This window comes from Kryptolebias marmoratus, linkage group LG4, assembly GCF_001649575.2.
Source record: "Kryptolebias marmoratus isolate JLee-2015 linkage group LG4, ASM164957v2, whole genome shotgun sequence".
NCBI classification, from domain to species: domain Eukaryota; kingdom Metazoa; phylum Chordata; class Actinopteri; order Cyprinodontiformes; family Rivulidae; genus Kryptolebias; species Kryptolebias marmoratus.
In genome coordinates this window covers 4,081,663-4,104,783 of record NC_051433.1, presented here as the reverse complement: position 1 = coordinate 4,104,783, position 23,121 = coordinate 4,081,663, and the positions used below count along the sequence as shown (strand labels likewise).

The window sequence follows — 23,121 nt, the reverse complement described above, 5'->3', positions numbered from 1 at the left end:
GCAGGTGTTGGGGTCCAGATGAGGCAGGTGTTGGGGTCCAGATGAGACAGGTGTTGGGGTCCAGATGTAGCAGGTGTTGGGGTCCAGATGAGGCAGGTGTTGGGGTCCAGATGAGACAGGTGTTGGGGTCCAGATGAGACAGGTGTTGGGGTCCAGATGCAGTAGGTCTGTTTCCCGTTTTGGGATGTTTAGTTGAGAAAGTTCCCTCTGTTTCCCAAAGTCACTCACTCTTCAGTGACGTGGTCATGAACTCTTTAAAAGGAGATTTTGTGGCAGCTGCTGGTGGCGTGTTCAGACGTCAGTGACCATCTGGAGGGAAACAACTTGATTGGTTGTCACAAAGATTTGACAATAATCCAAAATATGACCAAACGTCAGCATTTCCTCCTCAACATTTTCTGAAGATTAGATTTATCAGTGAACTTTTGTTTTTTTCTCTGTTCGATGGTTCAAACTGAACTTGATTACTTGAGGAGAAGGTTGGAGCAGATGTCTGATGAAGTGTGCCAAAAACTATTTAACTGTCAGCCGATTGTGTTGTTTATAAATGAAAGGAACTTGAACTTTGACTTTTCCTTTTAGCAGTTTTTCATTCTTGAAAGTGTTTATGTGCTCTCTTCTGTCAGTAATGTTGGTGACCATTACTTTTTTATTTTATTTTTTTATTTTTTTTTATTTTTTTAGTTATTTTGCTTTGGCATTTTTTTCTTCTTTAAGATCTTCACTCCTGAAGATTCATTTGAGAATACAGAATAAAGTTAAAACTAAAGTGCTGGAGCATTTAGTTGTTTTTTTGTAAAAACTTTAAGATGCCCATGTTAACAAAAAGCATTAGAACTGTAGATAAAAAACAGTTTTGTTAATTTGTCGTCATAACTTCTCATAATCTTAATTTGCCAAGGATAATTTTAAATTGGAAACAGATGTATAAAGCTAATCTTAAACTATTTTGAATTTGTTTGTTCAGGACAGAGACTGGACCTGTTGTCCCCCTGGGAATCTGAAGCTTTTCTGTTATCATCACACTCCTGTTTCATTATATGTTCCATAAACTGTAATGACATTTTAAAGGAACATGTCATGAAAAAGTTCCAACTTTCCAGCTTGTCAGACTGAACTAAGGTGACCTGACAGATTCTGGTTCCTTGTTTGATGAACTGAATATGAGTCCCTATGATCTCTTGATAGATCTGTGTAATTCTTCACCTTGTTTAATTTAGAGTAAATATGTACTAAATAGGATTCAAATCATGTAAATTGTTTGCACTGTGCCGTGATGAAGAACCCAGAACTGTCCTTCAGCTCCGCAGTAAAGCTGGAAATTTAAAGAAGAAAAGGGACAAATGCAGCTGATATTATTTTACATTTTAATATAAAACCAGACTCAGCTGAAATTCAGAAAACTCCCTCAGGAGTATCATAAATATGACATTACATCACAACAACATCTCAGAGAAAACTCCAAAACACATCAGACTCAAACAGAGTTGGAGATCAGTCGTCTTCACAGAAGACCCAACATTTCTGACATCATTTCTTCAGTTTTACACAGAAAACATTTAAAATGTGCTTAATCTTCACTTTACATCAAATGTAAAGAAAAATCCGACCTTAGAACAGATCTTGCTGATTTCATCACAGCATGATGTGAGAAAATTTATAGTAAATGCAATCAATATGATTTTTTAAAGAAACTATGAACAAACTTTCCTTTTAAACAAAAAGAATGGAAAAATTCTTCTTTATATTTGATAAAAGGTCAAAACTGATGCATCAAAAATAAAATGCTTCTCATATTTCTTTAAGAAATGAGCTTTGTAATACAAAAGTTATACAACTTCTGGACAAAGGTTTGAAAAATTAAATAAAAAAAAGACAAAAATAAAATAAAATAGAAATCTAACCTTACAACAGATCACAATAAATTCCTCACAAAGTGAGATATACAGTGAAGTCAGGAAATCTTCTTATAAAGTCAGTATCTTCACAGAGACAGGGGTCACATTATATAAATCTCCTTTATAATTAAAGGAATAATGAAGAAAAATATCTCTATGAAGAGATAAATGCTAAGTAAAGCATCAATTATTTGACCAAGTCAAAGAACTTCCTGTATTTACAGAAAAGTTAAACATTAAGTTTCAAACAATTGAATTCTGTTATGTTCTTGTTGTCATTTCCTCAGGAAATATCATGTTGTGAATAAATCACAAAACAGAGTCACATAAAAAAATTCAATAGAATTTTTATACAATTCAGTCCAGTAATCTCTGACCAATGTGGTCTTCTCATTTCCAGTCCTTCAGTTTCTACCACGGCCTCCAGGGGGCGCTGCAGACCGGACTCTGCTCTTTCTTCATGCTGGTCTGGACTGTGGAGCTCAGAGGACAGAAGTCAGCCTCTCTCAGGTTCTTGTTGAAGTGGTTCAGCAGTCTTCTCTGGGACTGTGTCTTCACCTGGTCTTTGGACAGGAAGTGCACCNTTTGGTGTTGCTGGTCTGGACCGTGGAGCTCAGAGGAGAGAAGTCAGCGTCTCTCGGGTTCTGTTCAGAGGACGTCTGCAGCTTGTTGAAGTGGTCCAGCAGTCGTCTCTGCTGGTGGTTCTGCTGCTGCAGCTCTGTCAGGAAGCAGACGGTCATCTCCAGGATGTCTGCTTTCTCCAGCTTGGAGTCTGGCTGCTGTTTGAGGAACTCTGGACCCAGGAGAGACTTGAGCTGCTCGATGCTGCTGTTGATTCTCTCTCTGCGTAACTTCTCCACCAGAGGCTTCCTGAGCTGCACGAACAAGAACAGAGTCATTAGTTAACTAGTTTAAGACTGTGGTGTTGGTTTAAACCATTACAGTCTGTTATAAATGATAAGTAAATGAGCATGGATCTGATATTTACCTTGTGGTTCAGAGTCAGATGCTCCTGGGAGGTGATCGGTCCTGTGATTGTCGATGCCATGATCGGATCTCTGAGCTGTTGAGGTCTCTGTAGAGAGAATCTGATCTCCGCTGCCTTCATCCCTCCTATTTATACTCACACATCTCCATATGAATGTGTGGGTCCTGGTTTGGATGAAGTTTCCCACAGTTTGAACCAATCAGATGACAGGACCAAAGGAGAATAGAAGTCTGGTCTGCCACATGCTCTGTGGTCATTTAAGTAGTTTGTTCTCAGGGGAACAGGTGGAGGACTGGAGGGAGGCGGGGGTGGAAAGAGTGTCAGCGAGCTTTTTTCACTATGAATGGTTCGAATGGCTGATCTGACACAATCTTTCCATCCTCTTATCTAACCTAAGCATCATTCATAACAAAACTGAGCATTTAGTATTCAGTTTATCTGCATTTTTATTCTGATCTTGTGTTTTTCTTTTTCATATTTTACCTACTTTCAGGGTTTTCATGTAGCTTATATGAGCTGAGCCTTTAATCATGAGAATATATATATAATTTTAATTGCGTACTAATTAAAGGCCAATTTTTCTAGAAAGTAGAAAGCAAAGAGAGAATAGGTGGAGCTGTGTATAATTTAATTTTAAACTCAGATCTGCTGCCTGATGTTGAATAAAGAGCTTTTATTAAACTCACTCTCATCATTACATTCAAAACAATAACTTTATATTTGAATTTGTGCTGGAGTTTGTATCTGGGATGGAAAAATAAATGTTTACATTTCTTTCTGCAAGTGTACAATAATGTGTAAATTATCTGATCAGAGTTTACTATTTTTTCAGTTTCATGACTTTATTCAGAGTTAATATCAACAGTAGATCACGGTGAAACATTATTAAATGCTGATGTTATTTTGATATCCGTATCTAATTTCAGTAAAGTCTTTTATTGTGGAAGGAACAGGTGTGTTCTCTGTTTTAGTTGTTGTGAGCAGAAAGTTTCTCAGAGTTTCCCACAGTCAGTATTTCAGTGACGTGATCAGTCGCTACAAAAGGACTTTAAAAGGAGCCGGTGAGACAGATGCTCCAACTGAGACAGAGTCTGACATCACCGACCATCTGGAGGGAAGCAGCGTGATTGGCTGATTTACAGATTAGGGTCACATTTAAAAAATAAAATTGATTTTCGATCACTTGTCAAAAATAAAAAAAATCAGTCATCTCCTACAGTTTTTAAAATGTTAAATATTGAGTAAACTTCAGCTGCTTCTCTGATGAGAGAGTTTCTGGCAGATGTTTCATGAAGTGTGCCAAAAACCACTAAATGATGTCAGCTGCTGGAGTTGTTAGGAATGCAAATTGACCTGAACTTTGACTTTCTTCTCGTGAACTTTCTCACACATGTCCTGGCATGTCCTTGCTTCTGTGTGAATATATTAGACCCCTTACATCTGATTATATTTCTCTTTCCAATTGGTAAATTTGCTAAATTATTCATATAACTCCGACGAGTTGTGAGCAATTGCAAGTGAAGAACCAATGTATAAGACTAAAATTTAATTAATTGTGTTTTATTTTTGTGTGTTCAGGCCAGATCCACTGGGTCACTCAGAGTGAGCTTTCTCAGCTTTTTGAGAATATTTGTTTGTACTGCTTTTAATCTGAAATCCATCAACATTTACCCACTGTACATTCAATCACATGCTACCTTAAAATTATCACAATCTAACACATTAAACAGATTTTTTTTTTTTTTAAATTAAAGGCTTAGCATCCCTTAAAGGAATGCAAACACCCGCTGCCTTTTATCCAAGAGTTTTGGACTAAGATCATCTTATGTTGAGAAATGCACAGTCATGCAATATCCCAAGATGTCAGGCTCGGAGTATGTGTTGGGTATGAGTCTCAGTCATTACCACACCGATGTTAAGCTTGATATCTGTAAAACTGGCTGATTTAGAGCCATTTTGTGTTTCCTAAGGTTAGCTGTGGCGACCAAAGCAAAATGGACTGACTTCAAAAGTTATTTAGGTGTAGATGTTCAGCCAACGATTGTTTCCTGAAATTTGGTAACAGACAGAGTTGAGTTCAGATTTTTATTATTTACATTTTTAAACAAAGATGTTGCACAATCTGTTAGTCCCTTATAAGATGTGTTGGGGACCAGTCTCAGCTACTTCCACGCTGAATTTTAGTTTGAGATCAGAAAAAGTGACTTAATTATTGTCATCTGTGCATTTTTGAGGTCATCTTTTGAGTTGGCTGTGGCAGCCATCTTTAATCAGGTTGACTCCAAAAGGTAATGAGTTGTAAAGGTATTTTCAGTGACTACTTTCTACAGCTTTCATTGTTTTTATTTTATTTAACCTTTATTTATACAAGTAGTCTTACTGAGAAAGAAGGACTCATTTAAAAAAAAAAACTGTTTCAGACAAACAGATAATAAAATCCGTTTAGTGCTTCATGAGATATTTTGGTAACAGACAAATACACACACACACACACACACACAGATTTGGCAAAAGCATAATTATCTGCTTTGCCTTTCAGCCATAATTATACATGATAATTATACACTTGAAGAAAAATCTCAGCATGTCAGTTCATAAGAATAATTAGATCTTAACAGGTATTTTACTGACATCCTGCATGATCAATAAAGTATTTGATTCAAATACCAAACAGATCAGGTGTGATGACAGAACTCCATTTCAAAGTTTGGAAAAAATAATCACTTTTAAAATTTGTTTTATTCAGTAACAAAAGACCACATGAAAACCAAAATAGCACCTAATCAGACTGTATTTATTAATAACAAACACAGTCAGGATTATGAAATAAAAACACGCATTAAAGCGATGATACAATCAAAACAAGTCTGAGAAACACGTCACAAAAGACAAATATTTTGGATCAAATCTTTGTTTAACAAAGAAAAAAATGTTTTGCACAGACTACATTTCAAAATGTGCAAAATATGAACTTCACCCCAAGGACAAAAAAAAAAACATTTAACCTTACAACTGATCATGTTAAGTTAACAAAGTTCATAATAAGTGAAGTCAGCAAACTTTCTTATAAAGAAACAGTGTTTTTACAGACTGCATGGCATTTCAAGGATTTCCTTTAAGATTAAAGTAATAAAGACTTTCAGATCTGAGATCAATGCTAAATAATCCATAATTTCATATAAAAATAGTTTAATTTCCTGCATCTACAGAAAGTTGAATTATGTTCTGAAGAAGTCAGTTCTACTAGTCTTTGACCAAATTTGACTTTTTTATTTCTTAACTTGAAACATAATTTACCAAGGAAAGATCATGTTGTGAACTAATCACATAATTCAGTTCAGTAATCTTTGACCAATGTGGTCTTCTCAGTGTGGTTTCCTTCCAGTCCTTCAGTTTCTACCACGGCCTCCAGGGGGCGCTGCAGACCGGACTCTGCTCTTTCTTCATGCTGGTCTGGACTGTGGAGCTCAGAGGACAGAAGTCAGCCTCTCTCAGGTTCTTGTTGAAGTGGTTCAGCAGTCTTCTCTGGGACTGTGTCTTCACCTGGTCTTTGGACAGGAAGTGCACCACCTCTTGGACACATCTGGAGTAGCCCTGATCAACAGCTGCTGAGTCCACAGCTGGATGCTGCTGCTGCTGCTGCAGGCGTGTCAGGAAGCAGACGGTCATCTCCAGGATGTCTGCTTTCTCCAGCTTGGAGTCTGGCTGCTGTTTGAGGAACTCTGGACCCAGGAGAGACTTGAGCTGCTCGATGCTGCTGTTGATTCTCTCTCTGCGTAACTTCTCCACCAGAGGCTTCCTGAGCTGCAGAACCCTTATTAAGCTTACTCCCCAGTGTAAAGTTACACACAGATAAGCAGTCTATAATAATGTTTAAACATGACATAAAGCTCATAATAACCTTGTGCTTCAGAGGCAGAAGTCCTTCAGAGTTGCTCATTCCTGCAGAGACTGCAGGTCTCTGATCTGTCGAGATTTCTGTACAGAGAAACTGATCTCTGTTGGCGTTATTCATCCTTTTTATAGTCCCACATCTCTGTTTGAATGTGTGGGTCCTTGTTTTGATGAAGTTTCCCACAGTTTGAACCAATCCGTGCAGGACATAAGATAGTAGAAGTCTGGCCTGCCACATGCTCTGTGGTTATTTTAGTAGTGACAATAGTTAGATCTCAGGGGAACAGGTGGAGGACTTGGAGGAAAAAGGCTCATTGAACCCTGTTCAAATTACTTAAAAGGTACCAGTTAATGATCCTTTCTCTGCTTAAATCAGTAATATGATCATACATAATAATGTTTTTCATCATTTCATGTTGGGAAAAGGAGCAAAGCAGATTCTGACTGCTTTCTTTTTCCTGCTTCAGTCTTAAAAGTTAAAAATATGATATTTTATTGTTTGAATTATTGGTTTTACAGAACATAAAAAGTTTCTTTTGATTGTTTAGAGCTCAATTTGCATTTTTGGAAAGAGAAACTGAACTTGAAAGGAGATGATGTAAAAATAAGTCTAAAGCTTATTCATGTATTGTGTTATAAAAGAAATGACCCTAAAATAAGATATATTAATAAATGGGAGGAGATATCCAGTTACGTCTGATGGATGAAATAAATAAATCTTCGCTTTCTGATTCTAGCCAGTTCTGAACATCTTTCCTGTTCATATCTTCCCCTCAGCAAATAAAAATAATCAGAAACCACAGTGTCATAGCTAATTAAAATCTCTTTATTACAATCACATGTACATCATCATGTTTTAAAAAGCTTTCTGTGGTGAAAAGTACTCTTGCACGGACAGATGGAGTCGGTGTTGCAGGCTGGATGGAGGGATTGTCAGATGAAGTAGAACAAGTAGCAAGTATCTCCGCTCCAGTGTGCTTTTAATTTCACATCACATGAGGACAGCAGTGCTATTTTCAGCCATCAGTGTCCTTGTGTAACGTAAGCAAAGAGAGTGGGGGGAGGGGGGGGGATTTCTCTCTTTGTCATCCATTATTCAGACTGTTTGAATCACAACCGAGAGAGAAAAGGAAAACATGGAAATAAACACAGTGGATGTTTGACTCTTTCTTTTCTCGTTGAGTGCTTCAAGTGTTTTACACGAACAATTTGACATTTCAGGTAATCGTCTTGTTCTCTGTCTTCGGGTCAAAGTACAACATGAACACAAGTTAAAAGAGAGACACTTTGCACAAAGGCTGGAAGACCTGACTGACTTCTACGTAAAAAAAAAAAAAGCTTTTCTAAACAAGTCCACAGCAGCTGGCAGATGTTTAACTTTCCAAATTACAAGGATTCAGCTCTCTGCTGCTGCGGTAAGTCACTTCTTTACTGGCTATGATGCCAGCTGAAGTTATAACAGTTTAACAGATAATAAAATAAATGTTAAGGAATTTGGTTGGCCAACCTTTGGAACAGACCACATAAATCGATATAATCATGATTCGAACTTGTCATCATTGTTGCAGCATCATCTTTACAAAAATCAATGTTGTCGTTGCTCACATTTACAGGAAGTCTGACAGAAATCTTGCTTCAGTTCTGATGGATTTGGATTAAATAACATCCAAGTATTTTAACACGTTTTTCTTACATTTTAATTGACTCATCAATGCTAAAAAATGGGTTTGAGGCTTTAAACTAATAGCAGCTTGTCAGAAGTCTTTTGTGTGTTAATTACATAACACACATGAAAAAATGATTTGATGAGCAGTTTTACAACAGCCAGCTCTGGGAAGTGACACGGTTTAGCTTTTAAATCATGACGTCAATGTGAAGTAACAAGAACTGTTCCTATTATAGTTCACTCGCAGATTTCTACTAAATTTGCAAAAAGGTTAAATTAGGTAGATTTCAATAACAGGGTCTGGATTCCCTTCTACAATCAGACCACAATGAAAAAAGCTGCCTTAAAGAGCTCTTCTTCAAAACAAAAACAGATTATTTTTGCCACAAAACAGAGTGGGTGACACCAAATTTGGCACCGAAGCGACCATCTGCTTGTTTTGTTGTTTGCTACTTTAAAGCACATTTCTCTCTTTTTTTTTTTTTTGTAATACAATTTACTTATTCAAACTTAAAGCCTCCTTTCTTCCAGCCTTTACATGAACCTAATTATCTGCAGTATCTCTGCAACGAACCCATGAAACTGTGATACGTTTGAAACACCTGAGAAAACAGAGCAAGAAAATTTGTCTAAAATGTCAAGTTAGTAAGCATAAAAGTGTCAGTGGTCCTACGCATAATTCATCTCATTTTATAACAAATAGATCTACAATTCAAGAATGATGACATGTGATGTTTGAAATGTTCTGATAATACAATTTTCATCTCTGTGCTGCTTATCTACAGCCTCCATAACACAGCTAGAAATCTACAGAATAACATGATAAACCACTGGAGGCATCAATTGGCACCATCATATCGTTTCAACTTCATTCTCAGACACACTGTGTGACAAAATCAATATATACATGTCATAATGACACAAAACAACAGTAAAGTCAACCTTGAAATTCCATTTAAAGAGACGATAATATTCATAATTTGTGTCCTCTCTTTGAGAAAAGGAAATCAGTCTCACCAGCTTTTCAATGACTTAAGTAACTTTGAAAGATTTAAAGATCATAAAAACTGTTCACACTGATTTTCAAACCATCACAAGAAAAATATTGAAATAAGTCCAACACAATCACAATAAACTGTTTTTTTTTTTCTTCCATAAATCACTATGATATAGAAAGAAAACACCAAGACACACTGTCGCTCTATCTACAGTTGTTCCACTGGCCTCAGTCCCTGGTGCAGAAAGGTAAGGAAAACATTTTATAAAAAAATGATGTGCAAAAAGTTGTCTTCTTAGGTCCCTCTCATGGAAATCAGTATAAATATCTACATAACCTTTGCTGTTGCCTTCTGTAGATCCCAAGATGCCTGTGCACTTGTGGTGTCTCATCACTTTGTGCATCTGTTCGACTTGAAACAAATTACTGCATTCACTGAGAACCTGACACCGTCATTGTCTTATTAAAACTAACTTGAGGTATTATTGCACTTGTTCCTGAACTGCGGACCTGTCTCAGCATTGAGTGGAATGTCTCTGACACTGTCTAAAGCTCTGACTGTCCCAGCCGAACGGACATTGATAAGTCCACCGGAGTCCTATACCTTCTCTTCTTGGAAGCTGTTTTACCACAGCCGACGTGTCGCTGTAGATTTCAGTAAACATGCATAAACGGTTTTATGCGTAGACAGGTTGTAAACATCCTGCCAAGAGTAAAATACAGAGGCAGGAGAGAAGAGCTATGAGCCATGGTAGACAAAGTTTTTATGCTGCATTCACATCTTCTTAAAAGAACAGTGAGAAGGAAGAAATTTTGTGTTATCCTTTGCAACTTTCATGCATAAAGATGCCACTGAGTCGTGTCGGTGTTCTGCATTTTGATTGAACAGCAGTACATTACTATTCTGCTGCTGGCTGCATCCCATCAACTTCCTGCCAAGCATTACCTCTCCTAACATCAAAAAGCAGCCTCTACATGAATATAGCGTGGCTGACACACTATATTCAGACAAAATAATTATATTAGGACGTAAAGCTAAGTTTAGCCTTTTAAATGTGGAAACCATTTGTGTCAGTTTCTCGTTTTCGATTCTAATTTGAGATTAAAGAAAGCAGTGATGCCTTTGCAACCACCCTAACACCACTTTAACTCTCAGATGTTTGATTCTTTTCCACAAGAGGGACACGTATTGCAATCAAAAGCACATTGTGCGGTTATGGCACAAACAACGTAACATAAATGCAGCATAAAATCCAGCTCAAACGTTGCAGCATGTGATTTTACAGGTAAAGAAGTGAATCAAATCCTCTGCAGACCTACATGTGAAATTGTTCCCCATCACTGATCAACACAGTTTAATTTGTGCTGCACAGACTCCCACAGTTTGTTTTTTATTTATTTTTTTGTAAACACGTACTAATAAAAAAGTTCAGGATTTGGCATGATCTCATTGTTGTCAGTGTTTGCATTGCTGCGGTTATTTTTGTTTCCTGTAGTGCTGACGTAAAAAAAATACTTGTTTGTGGTTTGTTATTATTGTACAGACAGTATATTAACCAGAATAGTATTGCTCCCCAAAACTCCAATGGCCTGTTTGAGGTCCAAACCTAAATGTCTGCAGCTGTTTTTTGAATAATCGGTTAAATAAATTTAGCAAACCGTGTAGCATGAAACACGTGGTGCAAACATACAAGCTCCTCTGACCTTGGTTGGCTGTTTGTCATTGCGAGCATCATGCACTGACTCACACGGTTTGTCCGGAGTGCTGTACAGAGGTCACACACACACACACATAAAGCTATCATTTGAGATGATGTACAGCAATGACAGTGGCGTTCTCGCTCTCAAACATCAATCTAACAGTTTTGTAAATGTAATTGTTCACTATCTTTCACAGAACAACTGAGAAGTGGATTTCAGCTCTACGTTTGTGCTGCAGGCACAAACACGAAAAGGACCTTGTGTCTTTTTTTGTTTAAAAGGTCCAGGAAAAACATAAAATTGATACAAACTGATTCAGTTCTCCAAGCACACAGTTAACTGAACTGGAACTCACTGAAACCATGGCTTTGAAAACTGAAATAAAATAACTTTTTCTTCTGTTTCCTAAAGTTCCACATATGTCCAGACAAGACAAATTGGTATAACCAGTCAGGATTTTTGCCCCTCTTTAATGATTCTAACCTCATAAAACAGAAGCATAGCAGATAGGGACGATGTGTTTATAGCCAGCTCTGCTTTTTTTCTTTATGTAAATGCAAAAAAAAAAGATTTATTTAATATTAACTTTGATGAAACTAATTAAGTAGGCTGAGTGATAACTGGCATTATTTTAGCTCTCGTTGTTAAAAAAATTTTATGTATTAAAAAAAGCATTTGACTAACGTAGCTTATCAAAAGGATTAATAATGAGGGGGGAGAACATCAAATTTAGAACTTTCTGAAAGGAAAATATCAACCTATTGATGACTCCAAAGCTGTCTAAATAAAATCCTGCTAAAAAAAAGAAGAAAAGAAAAGTATAAATTTACATTTTCCAGTCCTTCAGAGGACACAGCCACTTGAATCAGACTAAACAGTTTATAAAAAAACTATGGAATTGTCAGTTTTCTTGTGAAATTTTTGTCTTTACATGAAGTTAGACTGGAATCATCTCTATTCCCAAACTTGTTCTGCACTGCATGCCTGTTTCAGCTGATATCCATCATCTCACCTAATTCTGAGAAAGACAGAACAAGTAGCTCTACAAAGCATTGCACACACACACACACACACACACACACACACACACACACCTGCAAACAGAATTACAGTTAGACATCATCTCCATGCAGTTAAACAGTGGTGACTGTTAGCAGGGAGCTTGGACACAGCATGTCCTCCTGGTTGTCCAGCCTGGTCCCGTGAGTCAGCAGCTCCTCTACTGTCGTCCAGTCATCCAACAGCTTTCTGTTCCTCAGACGACTCAGCTTCCTTTGACTCAGTTCCAGGACCGTGTTGCATCTTCCCTCTGCAAAAGGTCCAACTCCTCTGCTTTCCAGTACACCCCCATCTGCCATAGAGGCTCCTCCCCTGCTGATGCCGTCTCGTACAGTCAAACCTCTGGCCAGCAGTTGCTGCTGCTTTTGCTCGCGAGCCAACAGGAAGTGTTCTTTCCTCTCTGTTCGACTCCAGTACCGACCACGCAGCATGTCAGTGCTGGTCTCTTCGTCAGTGCTCATCCCACTGCGTTCATCGGCCAGCTGAGACGCCCTGTCTCTGAGCAGCTGGCTTCTAGTGATCCGTGAAGTTGCGCTGGGTTTGTAGCTTGGATTAAGTTTTGGCTGTAGACCAGAACTGGGATTAGGGCTCGAGTTCCCGTTCATTTGTCCTTTGTCACATCCTGTGGCAGTTCCAGCCCCTGTGTGGCCCTCCAGGGTGCTGTAAAGACCTCTACTTCCCCCACCTCCATGGGATTGACGGCTGGCTGGTTTGGGCCACGTGTCATTGACGTCTCCAGCCTGCGGAGGGTGGACATGACTCAGAAGAGGCTGCTGCTCACTGGCTCGGCTCCTTTCCAGTTCTTGCTGCCTCTCTCTTTCCTTCTCCTCCTGAATCTTTGCCTCCCTCTCCCTTTCCAGCTCTTTCTCCTTTTGCATGAGTCTTTTCTGTTCCAGTTCCCTTTCCATCTCCCTTTCCCGTTCCGTCATCATGGGCTCAGGCATCAAGCCTCGTTCTTGTGAATGCCACCAGTCATTGTGAGTAATCTGCCCATTGTTATCATAGCATCGCTCATTGTTGTTGGCACCTCTGATGTGTCCCAGAGCAGCTGGATGTTGTTGGGGTGATAGAGTCATGCCTGCTGGACGGGAAGCCATCACATTTGCCTCCAGCTCGCCTTCCTCTGGCAGGCCAGGTGGCAAGATGTTATGTGGCGTGACACCTCCACAGTAGTGCAAAGTTGCTGCACAATAGGAAGGGGACGCTGGGTGGCTGGCCCGGCGGCGGTACTCCTGTGGAGGAGGGCGATGGTGCAGGGTTCGGCTTCTCCTCAGCACTCCGACCGAGCTCGAGCCCTGATGGTGGTACTGCTGCTGCATGGGTACTTGAGGTCGTCGATGGCTGGAGGGGGTGCTGCAGGTGGAGAGGACTGGGGCAGTCATTCGTGAAACAGCAGCATGGGAGGGGTTGAAGAGTGCTCCACTGCTGGAGCTGTGCCGGTTCAGACAGGGTCTGTCAGCTTTATGGAACTGGACTGAGGAAACCCTAGAAATATAAAGATATTTTGGTTAATTATCAGAACTGAAGTGTGTTTAAAGTCTTTGGGGTTTAAGACTCAAGCAGTGGTTTTACAGACATACTGAATAGACCTGCGTTTAGGATTTATTATAATTATCTGTGTGGAAACAAAAGAAAAAACTGTTTTTGAATTCAAAGTTCAGCTTTGTTCCAAAGTTCAGCTTTGTTTAAATTCATCTGAACTAGTTTAGGAAGATTATTTAAGTTTAAAACAAGGAATCAAATCATAATTATTTTTAAAATGTTAGATTAGTGATGAAAATTATTCAAACCAGGTTGTTTTGACTTTGTCCTTTGAAGGACTCAAATGAAGACAAAGCTCTGGAGACATATTTAAAATAGTAACAAGGGTCTTGAGAGAGAAAGGAAGTCAAAAAAATATAAGAGAGTGCCAAACAAACAGAACCAAAACCTGATATAATAAGATACACAATATAGTCTATATTTTGTAAATAAAGACAAGAATTTGGACTCAAACACTGAAGGGAAATGATAAATGAGTCATGGCAGATGGGATGATTTGGAAACTAAAATCTGATGTGAAGGGAGCAGAAAACAATCCAACTGAGAAAAACACGACTGTTACAAAACAAGAAAACAAGAGCAAATAAACTCTGAAATACAAAGCAGATAAAGCATAAATGTAACACCAAAGGACTAGAAAACTGGTCCTCAGATAGTTTTAAAAACCTCTAACCTAAAGTGATTGAAACAATAAATTTATTGGTTCAAACTTAGTTATACTGAATACCTAATGATCTAAAACATTTCTTTTTTCTTATGATGTTTTCAAAAAACAAATCACTTTGTCTGGTTTCTAATTATTCTACCTTTATTTAAAAAATGTTTTGGGCAGGGTAAAAGTAAAATAATAGACAAAAAGAAAAAAAACAGCTCATTTTATTTCTACGGCTATTTTTACTGTGAAACATTTTTTTATTCCATGGCAAAAGCAGTATTTCATTTAGTTTTTTCTTTCTGCATTGCAATCAAAGTTACAATAAAAGCTTTTTATTATTTGCTGTTATTTTGGAGAAATCCATGTTTGGATATCTTTATTTCTGCCTCATTGTTTTTCTTTAAGCTTGTGGCTTCCATGTAAGTTGTTTTTATCTTTTGCATAATTAACAATTTAACAACAAGCAGTAACAGTCAGTGAGAATGTAATTAAGACCAGTTAAGCCCCACTTAGTGTAATCCTGTAATTACCTGAAAAGTCCCCGAGGTGGGACTTCCATGATGGGTGCAGGTCCGTCCTCCATGCCGTGCTGCAGGTGCTGACACTGGGGCTGCACCGTCAGCGCCTCGGGTATGGCCTCCAGCAGCTCCCGGTGGCTCTTGGGGCAGCTGTCCCGCCTCTCCCGTCTCTCACATGGCTCTCCCTGATGTTGCATCCTTGCATTGTACAGACGCATTCGCTTCTCCAGCAGCCTCTGGAAGTGCCTGAACTCCCCAGTGCTCACGCTGTAGAAGCCTGAGTCACTGAGCTCCGAGGAGATGAAGGACTCTGAGGAAGGAGAGCCGCCTCCAAAACCCCCACACCCTGCAGCAGCGAGGTTCCCATGTGGATGACAGTCTTCCAGGCCTCCTTCTTCTGTCTCCAGCCCTGAGAGGTCACCCTGGTGAAGGGAGCCATCCGTCCAGCCCAGACCACTGTCCAGCTCATGGTGAAGAGGCATGAAACTCAGCGGTTTCTCCAGGATGAAGTCCTCATCATCGGTCTACAAGAACAGACACACTTATTCCCACAAACCCTCAAACCAGGACTTTCTTCACTACAAACTGAATGTCAAAAACCTGTCAAATCCTCCGTTAAGTAGCAAAATCTCTGCCACATTCTTAGTTTATTTAGCTGTTTTATATGTTGGAAGAAGCTCAGATATATTCAGATTACAAGTAAGTGATGCATTTGAAAAATTAGGCTCTGCATTCAGCAAATCTAAAAAAGTTTTAAAAGCCAACCAGTGGAACTGTAAAACTGCCTCATACTGTCTATTGTTTAAAGTCCCCAAATGGAGAACTGTGCTCCTGATCCAAATTGAATGCTAATTTTCAGTACAATGAAATTCTTATTATATATAGTTTTTATTAATATATAGTATTTTTTTTGTAGTTTTATTTAGGAAGCACAGTTTTTCCTGCATTTATACAACACAGCTTTCATAGCATTAATGGTAACTCGTTTTATGCAGCACAGATTTTGTATATTTTACAATAATTCTTTTCAGACAGCTTTTATTTAAACGTTTCTTAAAGCAGCTGGTAACCACTTAAATGGAAGAAACTAGTGTCTTTTGGGATGTTACAGTGGCTAAAGACATCTGAAACTTACAAACAACAGTGTAATGTTGTGTATGAGACTGAGTTTGTGTTAATCTATGATAAATAAATGTGCCGTCCAATACAGCAGTGGGGCTCACAGAGGAGTTTTGACCCCGAGCTTTGAATTAGGGATGCACAATATTAGTAATTTATTGATATCACAATATCAATTCATAGCATTCCAAAAAGCTGCAGACACAAACTGCATGTAAAAAATACAGAATTGGCAGTCAGACGGACCCGCTCTCTTCTAAATGTCCACATGAAGAGTGCTGTGAACGCTGTAATGACAGAATGCGAGTTGATTGCATCTGATACTGTTATCGCGGTATTCAGCACAAATATCACAATTACATGCTCTCCTAATATACGGCAGCTCTTCTTCGAACACGGAGTATTTTACTGATGTTCCTATAGAGAGAATCTGATCTCTCTATTGCAGATACCTGGCTGTTGCAGGTGGTAGGTTCATCTAAGTCAGTGTTGCAGCATCCTGTCAGGCAGTTCTGTCTCTTTGACCGACGGCCAGCAAGCTCCAGATCCTGAGAGATCCAGATGATAGAAAATAGCAAATAAACTTTATCATACTAAGTAAAGTGCACCCAAACAGCAAACCACACATCCCAATTTTACCTCATTTTATTTTTTAGCTTATCATTGCTGTTAAAGAACAGTCTTCATCAATATTTTATGTATTTTATCAGCTCACTTGATGGTTGATGTCCACTGTGTCCTGTGGAGAGCTAGACAGGTAGCTATATCGTCCTACATCACAGTGATCTTGCGGCAGAGACAGATGACTGTAATAATGTCTGAGAGAAGACAAAAATGCTTATTTAGATACTTTGGAAGACATTTTTTAACTTAATCTTCAAAGCAGATCTCTACATGCGTCTGCTTGTTCAGCAATGCAGTCAGGTTTTAAAGTCCATCAATAATGATAATAAATCTGCTAAATATAGCTCTTTATAGCTGCAGGAAAGTGAAATGATTCAAGACTTTGTTCTCAACAGATGCAAAATTTACATTTGTGTGTTTTATTATGTAATATGTTAATTTGCCTTTCCTCGTGATTGCACACTTCAGTTGCTGAATTAAGCTGGAAATCTTAAATGCATGAGAACACAAGATACATTTTAAGCCTTTTCATTATTTATTACTGAAGAAAAAATACAAAACCGTTATGTTTAAGATTTAATATTATAATGATTTATGTTTTCTTATGGAAGTTGATGTTAAAACTGTTAAATGAAAAGGTTTGAGGCATAAGATTTCAGGTATACAAGGAGATTGAGCAACCAGTAGATGATAAATACCATCTTACAGCGTGCATGAGTACCTGTCTTGGTAGGAGGGGCTTGACGTGTTAATCCCCGCCCCCATAGGTGGAAGAGGTAGGTTGAGGTGCTGCAGGTTGAGGGGTAGTGGTTCCCAGGACCCCCTGCTTGCATCAGTGCCTCGCCTCCTCTGGCCTTTGATCTGCAAGGTGATTGGACGCTGACTGGCTGCGATGAGACGCAGAGCGTCCCGTTGGCTCAGGTGTGCTAGACTCCGCCCATTCATCTGGGGCAAGAAAATTGACAAAGGACACTTTATTAGAAAACATCTCAGTATTACATCCATCATGTTGGCTTCACATTCTTTCAACTCTACCTTTAAATAATATACAAAATTAGATCTAAAAGATTTGTTATTATTTATGAACAAAGGGTCAGAAAAAGGAACAAAACTAATCAGGAATCCAGGGGAGTAGCAATAACATAAAGCCCTAAAATCTCAGCAAGTATAATGAATATAGACCAATAAATAAAGTGCAATATAATAAAAATAGCTTTGCATTTCACCATTTTTTTCTCCGAAGAGTCTTTAAGTCGTGTCTCCAGCTTCATAAACACCATCAGATCAATCATCTACAATCTCTCAGTTGTTCCAGGAACAAAAGGCCATTTGGGCCGATTTCCGAGCTTCCACTTCAGCCAGCAGAGATTTATATAACAAATATCTGAGATGTTCCGTGCAGCGTGCCAGTCTTTGTTTGAAAGATGATACATTTGTGAAAAGTTAATAAAAAAAGCTTAACTGTCAATAAATGAGTGCCATTTGTCTCAAGAATCTATTTTGGTCATCATGTTCTGAGTCTTCTGCTCTGCACAGAATGTTCGTTTGCATCCGACTAATGTGTGCTCAAACAAAGAGTGGAACAACAAACAAAAAGCCCCCAGTTCCAAAATACTTGTTGCATCCAAACAAAATCTCCTTATTCACACGGTGGCTTTTTTGTTGTTTGGTAAAGAAAAAGGATGGATGTTTGTTTGTTTCTAGAGACTGACGTAGTTTAGACTGAATCACAGAGTAAATATGAAGCAAAACCACTAAACCTGCATCTTATGATCACATCCAACCATCTGAGCAGTTTTTAATAAACGTGAGGTACCTTCTGCTGACATGTGGCCATAGTTGTGATTCTTGTGTAAATGCTGAATGCTCAATTGTTTTCCTTTTATTAGTTTTTTCCTAAGGTTTTTCAACATCTGTCTACTTCAGCAGTTTTAACCATTAATATATAAAAATGATTTGCTCGTTGGAAATTTGGCTGCCATGACTTTTGATACTTGTATCTTTTATGAGTTTTTAAATATTTAACATTATTTATTATTATTGATTTGATTGTAATAAATGGCAAAATTTTTAATTTTAGCTATTAAAGTTTTGTGGTGCTTATTTAGGCTTTTAGCTACTGTTTTGTTGACTTTAGCTTTTAGCTGCAGTTTTGCTCATTTTAGCTTTCAGCTATTATTTTACTAATTTTAGTTTTGAGGTAATATTGTGCTAATTTGAGCTTTAAGCTATATTTTTGATTTTTTAGATTACAACAACAGTTTTGCTCATTTTAAAAACTGGTTTGTTGGGTTTTGCATTTAGCTTCAGTTTTGCTAATTTTAGCAATAATTTTGTTTATTTGAGCCTCTAGCTATGGTTTTATAAATTTTACTATTTAACTAATATTTGGCTCATTTTAGCTTGTTTGACAGCTAAATTCACATTGCAGTTTCATAGTTATTTCTTCTAGTTTTTATAGTCTTACAGACATTTCCATCTGTCTGCAGTTTTGTTAATATTTATAAAAAGTTTGTATAACTTGTTGGAATTATTTGTAAGAATCCATGACTCTCTGAGTACTGGCTTTCTGCAGAGAGATTGTTTTGGACTTTGCACAGATCTGTTGGACTAAAACGTATTTCCACAAACTGTCTGTTTGTATGTAGACTGAGCAACAAGAAAAAGAAAATACGACTGGGATATGGACATTGGAATCATAAAAATAATTTTTTCTTCTTCAAATAAAAAGCTTGATTGATTTCCTGAGAGAAACTACATCGTGCATAATTCACAGTAAAGCCCTTGTAGCAGTTTGTGGAAATATTTTTGCATTTTGTAGCTCTGAAGGACCCTTTACACAACAGTTTACAAAAGCAGCCCTTGCGATTGTCGTCAGGAATATGTCAGTGTGGCCTTCCAAACAAACGTTTAACTGGAACTCTGTGTTGCTAACGGGGTTAGAGAGGCTGCTTATTCAACCACCAGATGCCACACAGTGACATAAGTGGAAGACTGCTCCAGTTCAGGCGTGCATTGTGGAACACCTGCTTCTATCAACAACACAGTCCACTTTTGGATTGCACTCTGCCATTTTAAGTGCACGTTGTTTTTTATTGATATGAACACAGTCAGGCCGCAGAGCGTCTCAGTCACATTACACAACTGGGTAAGAAGGCTCCTGCTTGCTGACAGATGGAAGATTTAGTAACGCTTTGACAGTCACAATGTGGTGATTAGATATGATAAATATGGACATGGTTGCAGTAGAGGGTTAACACTTACAAGGAACAAACCTCACACTGCTTCACGCACACACACCCACATGCACAGAGCTCAGCAGCCACCGAATTAGACGCCTGAACAGTATTGTTAACTCCAGCACATCACAACCATGAGTCACCCTCTGCTACATTCAGCTACTCACGCACACACTCCACATGCACAGAGACACACACACATGCATACAGTATAAGCAAAGAAGCACAAAATGGCACCTGTGTGTGGAGACTGAGGAAAGCAGAACGAGAGGGAGCCTCCAGGAGACGGAGGAGACCGGAATGAGCCTCAGTCTTTTACAGGACATTAAAAATTAACATTTGTTATAAAAATAACAAAACAATAGCATGGATTCTAAATGAAACGCATTCAGTTCATAATTTACAGATTCTGCAGAGTCCTGCAGAAATCCTGATGCCATTTTGCATCTGTGCATCCACACACACACACACACACACACACACACACACCCAACACACACAAACAGAATCATGATTACCAATGAAATTATTTATTTTTCTTCTAATATGATATAATTAAAAAGAGCATCCAGTGCTTCTTATGTCAGCCAGGTCTTTAGTGTCTCACCGTTTGGTCGCCCATCCATGGTCCAGAAAGCCAGCAGCCCATCGCCACGGCAACAGAAGACAGCTGCCAATAAGGTCTTGTAAAAACTGGCGATGCTGCTGCTCTCCCTCAGCAGATCGTCTTTTCTTCCTCCCCTCTTCCTCCTCGCACTCTCTGTGTTTCTCTTTCTCCTCTGTGTGCCTTCTCACTACCTCACTCTCCTCAGCATCTGTTCTCTCACCACTCTCATCCGAGCAGAATGTTTTCTTTTTATCCCTTTTTCATCTATTCCTCCAGCAAGCCTGTCATTGCCTCTCCCCTTCAGTGACTGCTCCAGATTTCAGCATTCTGCACACACACACACACACACACACACACACACTCACACACACACTAACAGGCGCATGACACGCATGCATGCAGCGCTGCAATCATAAAAAATATACGCAGGCTGACATGGTGCGTTCAGAGATGGAGAGGGAAGCACACAGTCACACAGCAAGGATGCTGTCTGATTGGTGTCCTTTAAAGACTCGTGAGCCAATCATGTGCTCTCTTCTCCCTGTGGAGGTTTTCCTCCATGTCTGAAAGTCCTCAGCAAAGCCTCATGCAGGAGGCAGCCGTTACTGCAGAGATACACATTGTACCAGAGGAAACACACCATCAAACCATCCATCTTCTTGCTGTTCATCTAGGATTCCCCCCTGCAGATGCATGCTGGGAAACGTAGTTGATTCAGTATATCTACTGGACCTTTTGTGTTGCAGTTTTGGATCAAATTTTTAAAAATCCACCTAAAACTTACAGTCACATTCTTTATTTATTATGAAAGAACTGAATGTAACTTGGGATAATTCTAAAATGAGTGAGGACACCTGGTCGTAATTAAGGATAAATTTAGTCTGAGATTGTCTTTAGATGTGTTTTCAGACCATTTTTTTGTTGTTCAAATGGCTTCAACAAAACAGACAACTATTTTTATTTTTAAATAAATTACTGACTTACATTTTCAAATATGTTTTTGCTGGAACAGAATATCTTAGGCATTTCACAAATACCTATTAAATAAATGAAAAAAGATCATCACCAATTACAACAAAACAGTTAAAACAATGAAGTCATTGAAATCATACAGTTGCAAACTGTAAATACACACATTGTTTAAATATACTACATTAATGTTTAACAACTAATTGTCCTAACTGCCTGTGTGTCACCTTTGCTGACTGGAAACTATAAATTACAACTCGTGTGCCGTTAATGTTGCGAAGTATTTAAGTAAACTGAAACACTATTATTATCTGTAAACCCAAAAGAGTTTCATTAAATTAGGATTTATTTTACATTTAGTTTGATTTGTATTAGATATTTGTTTGTTTCATGATGTATCAATGTTCTGTGTGTTTTTTGCAGCCAGTTTAACACCTGGTGTCGTACGAAGCTATGATATTTTTAATACTTTTGAAAAGCAGATTGATTTTATCCTACTAGAATAAAAAGAAAAGAAATCAGTCAGTATCAATGGTGCCTCCACAGGTGTGAGATTTACCCACACACTAATGTGCTTTGCACTATTCCACCCACATATTTGTACATTTTTACAGATGCTAATTTATGAACAAGCTGAAATGTCCCTCTCCTCTTAATACCAGGGAACATTTTGTCCATCGACCACAAGTCAGAAAAACACTTTGCTTTAGCTCAAACTAAATTAATTTGAAGCGATGAATGACAGAAGCATTTATTCACCTTGTATTAAATTCTTGTTTATTTGTTTGTTGGCATTTTAATGAATTTTAGACATAGTTTATTTAATTGAGATTTGTTTTTCAAGAGAGATCTGGGCTTGAAGGCAGCCTAACATGCATGTTTGTTTTGTTTTTTTTAGTTTGTGGTAGGAAACCGGAGTGTCTGGAGAAAACCCACACAAACAGGAGGAGGACATCCAAACTCCACACAGAACGACCCCAGGACCGACCCGAGACTTGAACCCAAGACCTTCTAGTCTGAGTCTAATCAGATAAAAATCTGGTCTGTTTTTAATTCATTGCAGCAATATATGGTAAAAAAAAAAAAAATCACATTTTTATTGCATGTAAAAACTGAAAATAGAAATAAAACAGATAAAGCTTAATAAACGAAAGGTTTGTGAAAAGATTTTGACACATATTTACAGACTTTATCAGACAGGAAAGATTTTAATCTGAATTCTGTAAGATTTGAAGCCGGTTTCATAAAAGAGGAACCTGCAGCTGAAAGTTCTGCCCCCCCAACATGAAAACTCTGAAAACTGCAAGCAAACCGACACTCAGGGAGCAAAGTGGTGTTATGACAACCCTAACCCTAACTGGAATGTTCAAATAACTGTAAAATAAATTTAGAAATGTATCGTCTACAGTTAAAGATATCCAGCTTCTTAAATTAAATGACACAGAAAACTGTTTTGCTCCAATGAATAAAGCAGCAGGTGATTGTTGTTCAAGGTTAGAACTACAGCTTTTATTAAAGTAAAACCCTCTCGCAAAGTTAAACTGCTGCAATTTTTTTGTTTGTTTTTGTTCTTTGATTGCTTTCAAACATTGTTTACTCGAGGTTTCTCACCTTTTTACGAGTTTATTCACAGTAATTTGTGAGT

The 23,121-nt window shown here is 38.3% G+C and overlaps 3 protein-coding genes across 3 annotated transcripts in view; all 3 read right to left on the bottom strand.

Moving 5' to 3' along the window:
- Positions 1 to 9,847, bottom strand: part of LOC108244920 (transcription factor HES-5-like) — a 14,098-nt gene extending 4,251 nt beyond the window's left edge. The window contains exons 1-2 of the mRNA XM_037975132.1: positions 9,776 to 9,847; positions 6,361 to 6,747 (exon numbers count right to left, since the gene is read on the bottom strand). Of these exons, the coding sequence (XP_037831060.1) occupies positions 6,361 to 6,747; positions 9,776 to 9,847 (459 nt within the window). The remainder of the gene's footprint in view (positions 1 to 6,360; positions 6,748 to 9,775) is intronic.
- On the bottom strand, positions 2,281 to 3,006 carry LOC108244921 (transcription factor HES-5-like). The gene is made up of 3 exons (XM_017431462.3): positions 2,887 to 3,006; positions 2,531 to 2,773; positions 2,281 to 2,492 (listed from the first exon to the last, which is right to left on the bottom strand). Exons 1-3 carry the CDS (start codon positions 3,004 to 3,006, stop codon positions 2,310 to 2,312), a joined length of 546 nt encoding a protein of 181 aa, XP_017286951.1. The 3' UTR covers positions 2,281 to 2,309.
- Positions 8,919 to 20,987, bottom strand: LOC108244945. Its single transcript, XM_017431506.3, has 6 exons — positions 20,508 to 20,987; positions 17,383 to 17,606; positions 16,753 to 16,855; positions 16,490 to 16,585; positions 14,931 to 15,442; positions 8,919 to 13,688 (listed from the first exon to the last, which is right to left on the bottom strand). The coding sequence occupies exons 1-6, from the start codon at positions 20,547 to 20,549 to the stop codon at positions 12,278 to 12,280; spliced, it is 2,388 nt and encodes a 795-aa protein (XP_017286995.1). The 5' UTR covers positions 20,550 to 20,987; the 3' UTR covers positions 8,919 to 12,277.
- Positions 20,988 to 23,121: the final 2,134 nt, after the last annotated feature.

Coding starts and splice junctions, on each gene's coding strand:
- LOC108244945 (XM_017431506.3), bottom strand. CDS start 20,549: ATGGGCTGCTGGCTTTCTGGACCATGGATGGGCGACCAAACG. Junction 15,443..16,489: donor CTACCACCTGCAACAGCCAG/GTATCTGCAATA, acceptor CTGTTCTTGTAG/ACCGATGATGAGGACTTCAT. Junction 13,689..14,930: donor CCACCTCGGGGACTTTTCAG/GTAATTACAGGA, acceptor TTATATTTCTAG/GGTTTCCTCAGTCCAGTTCC.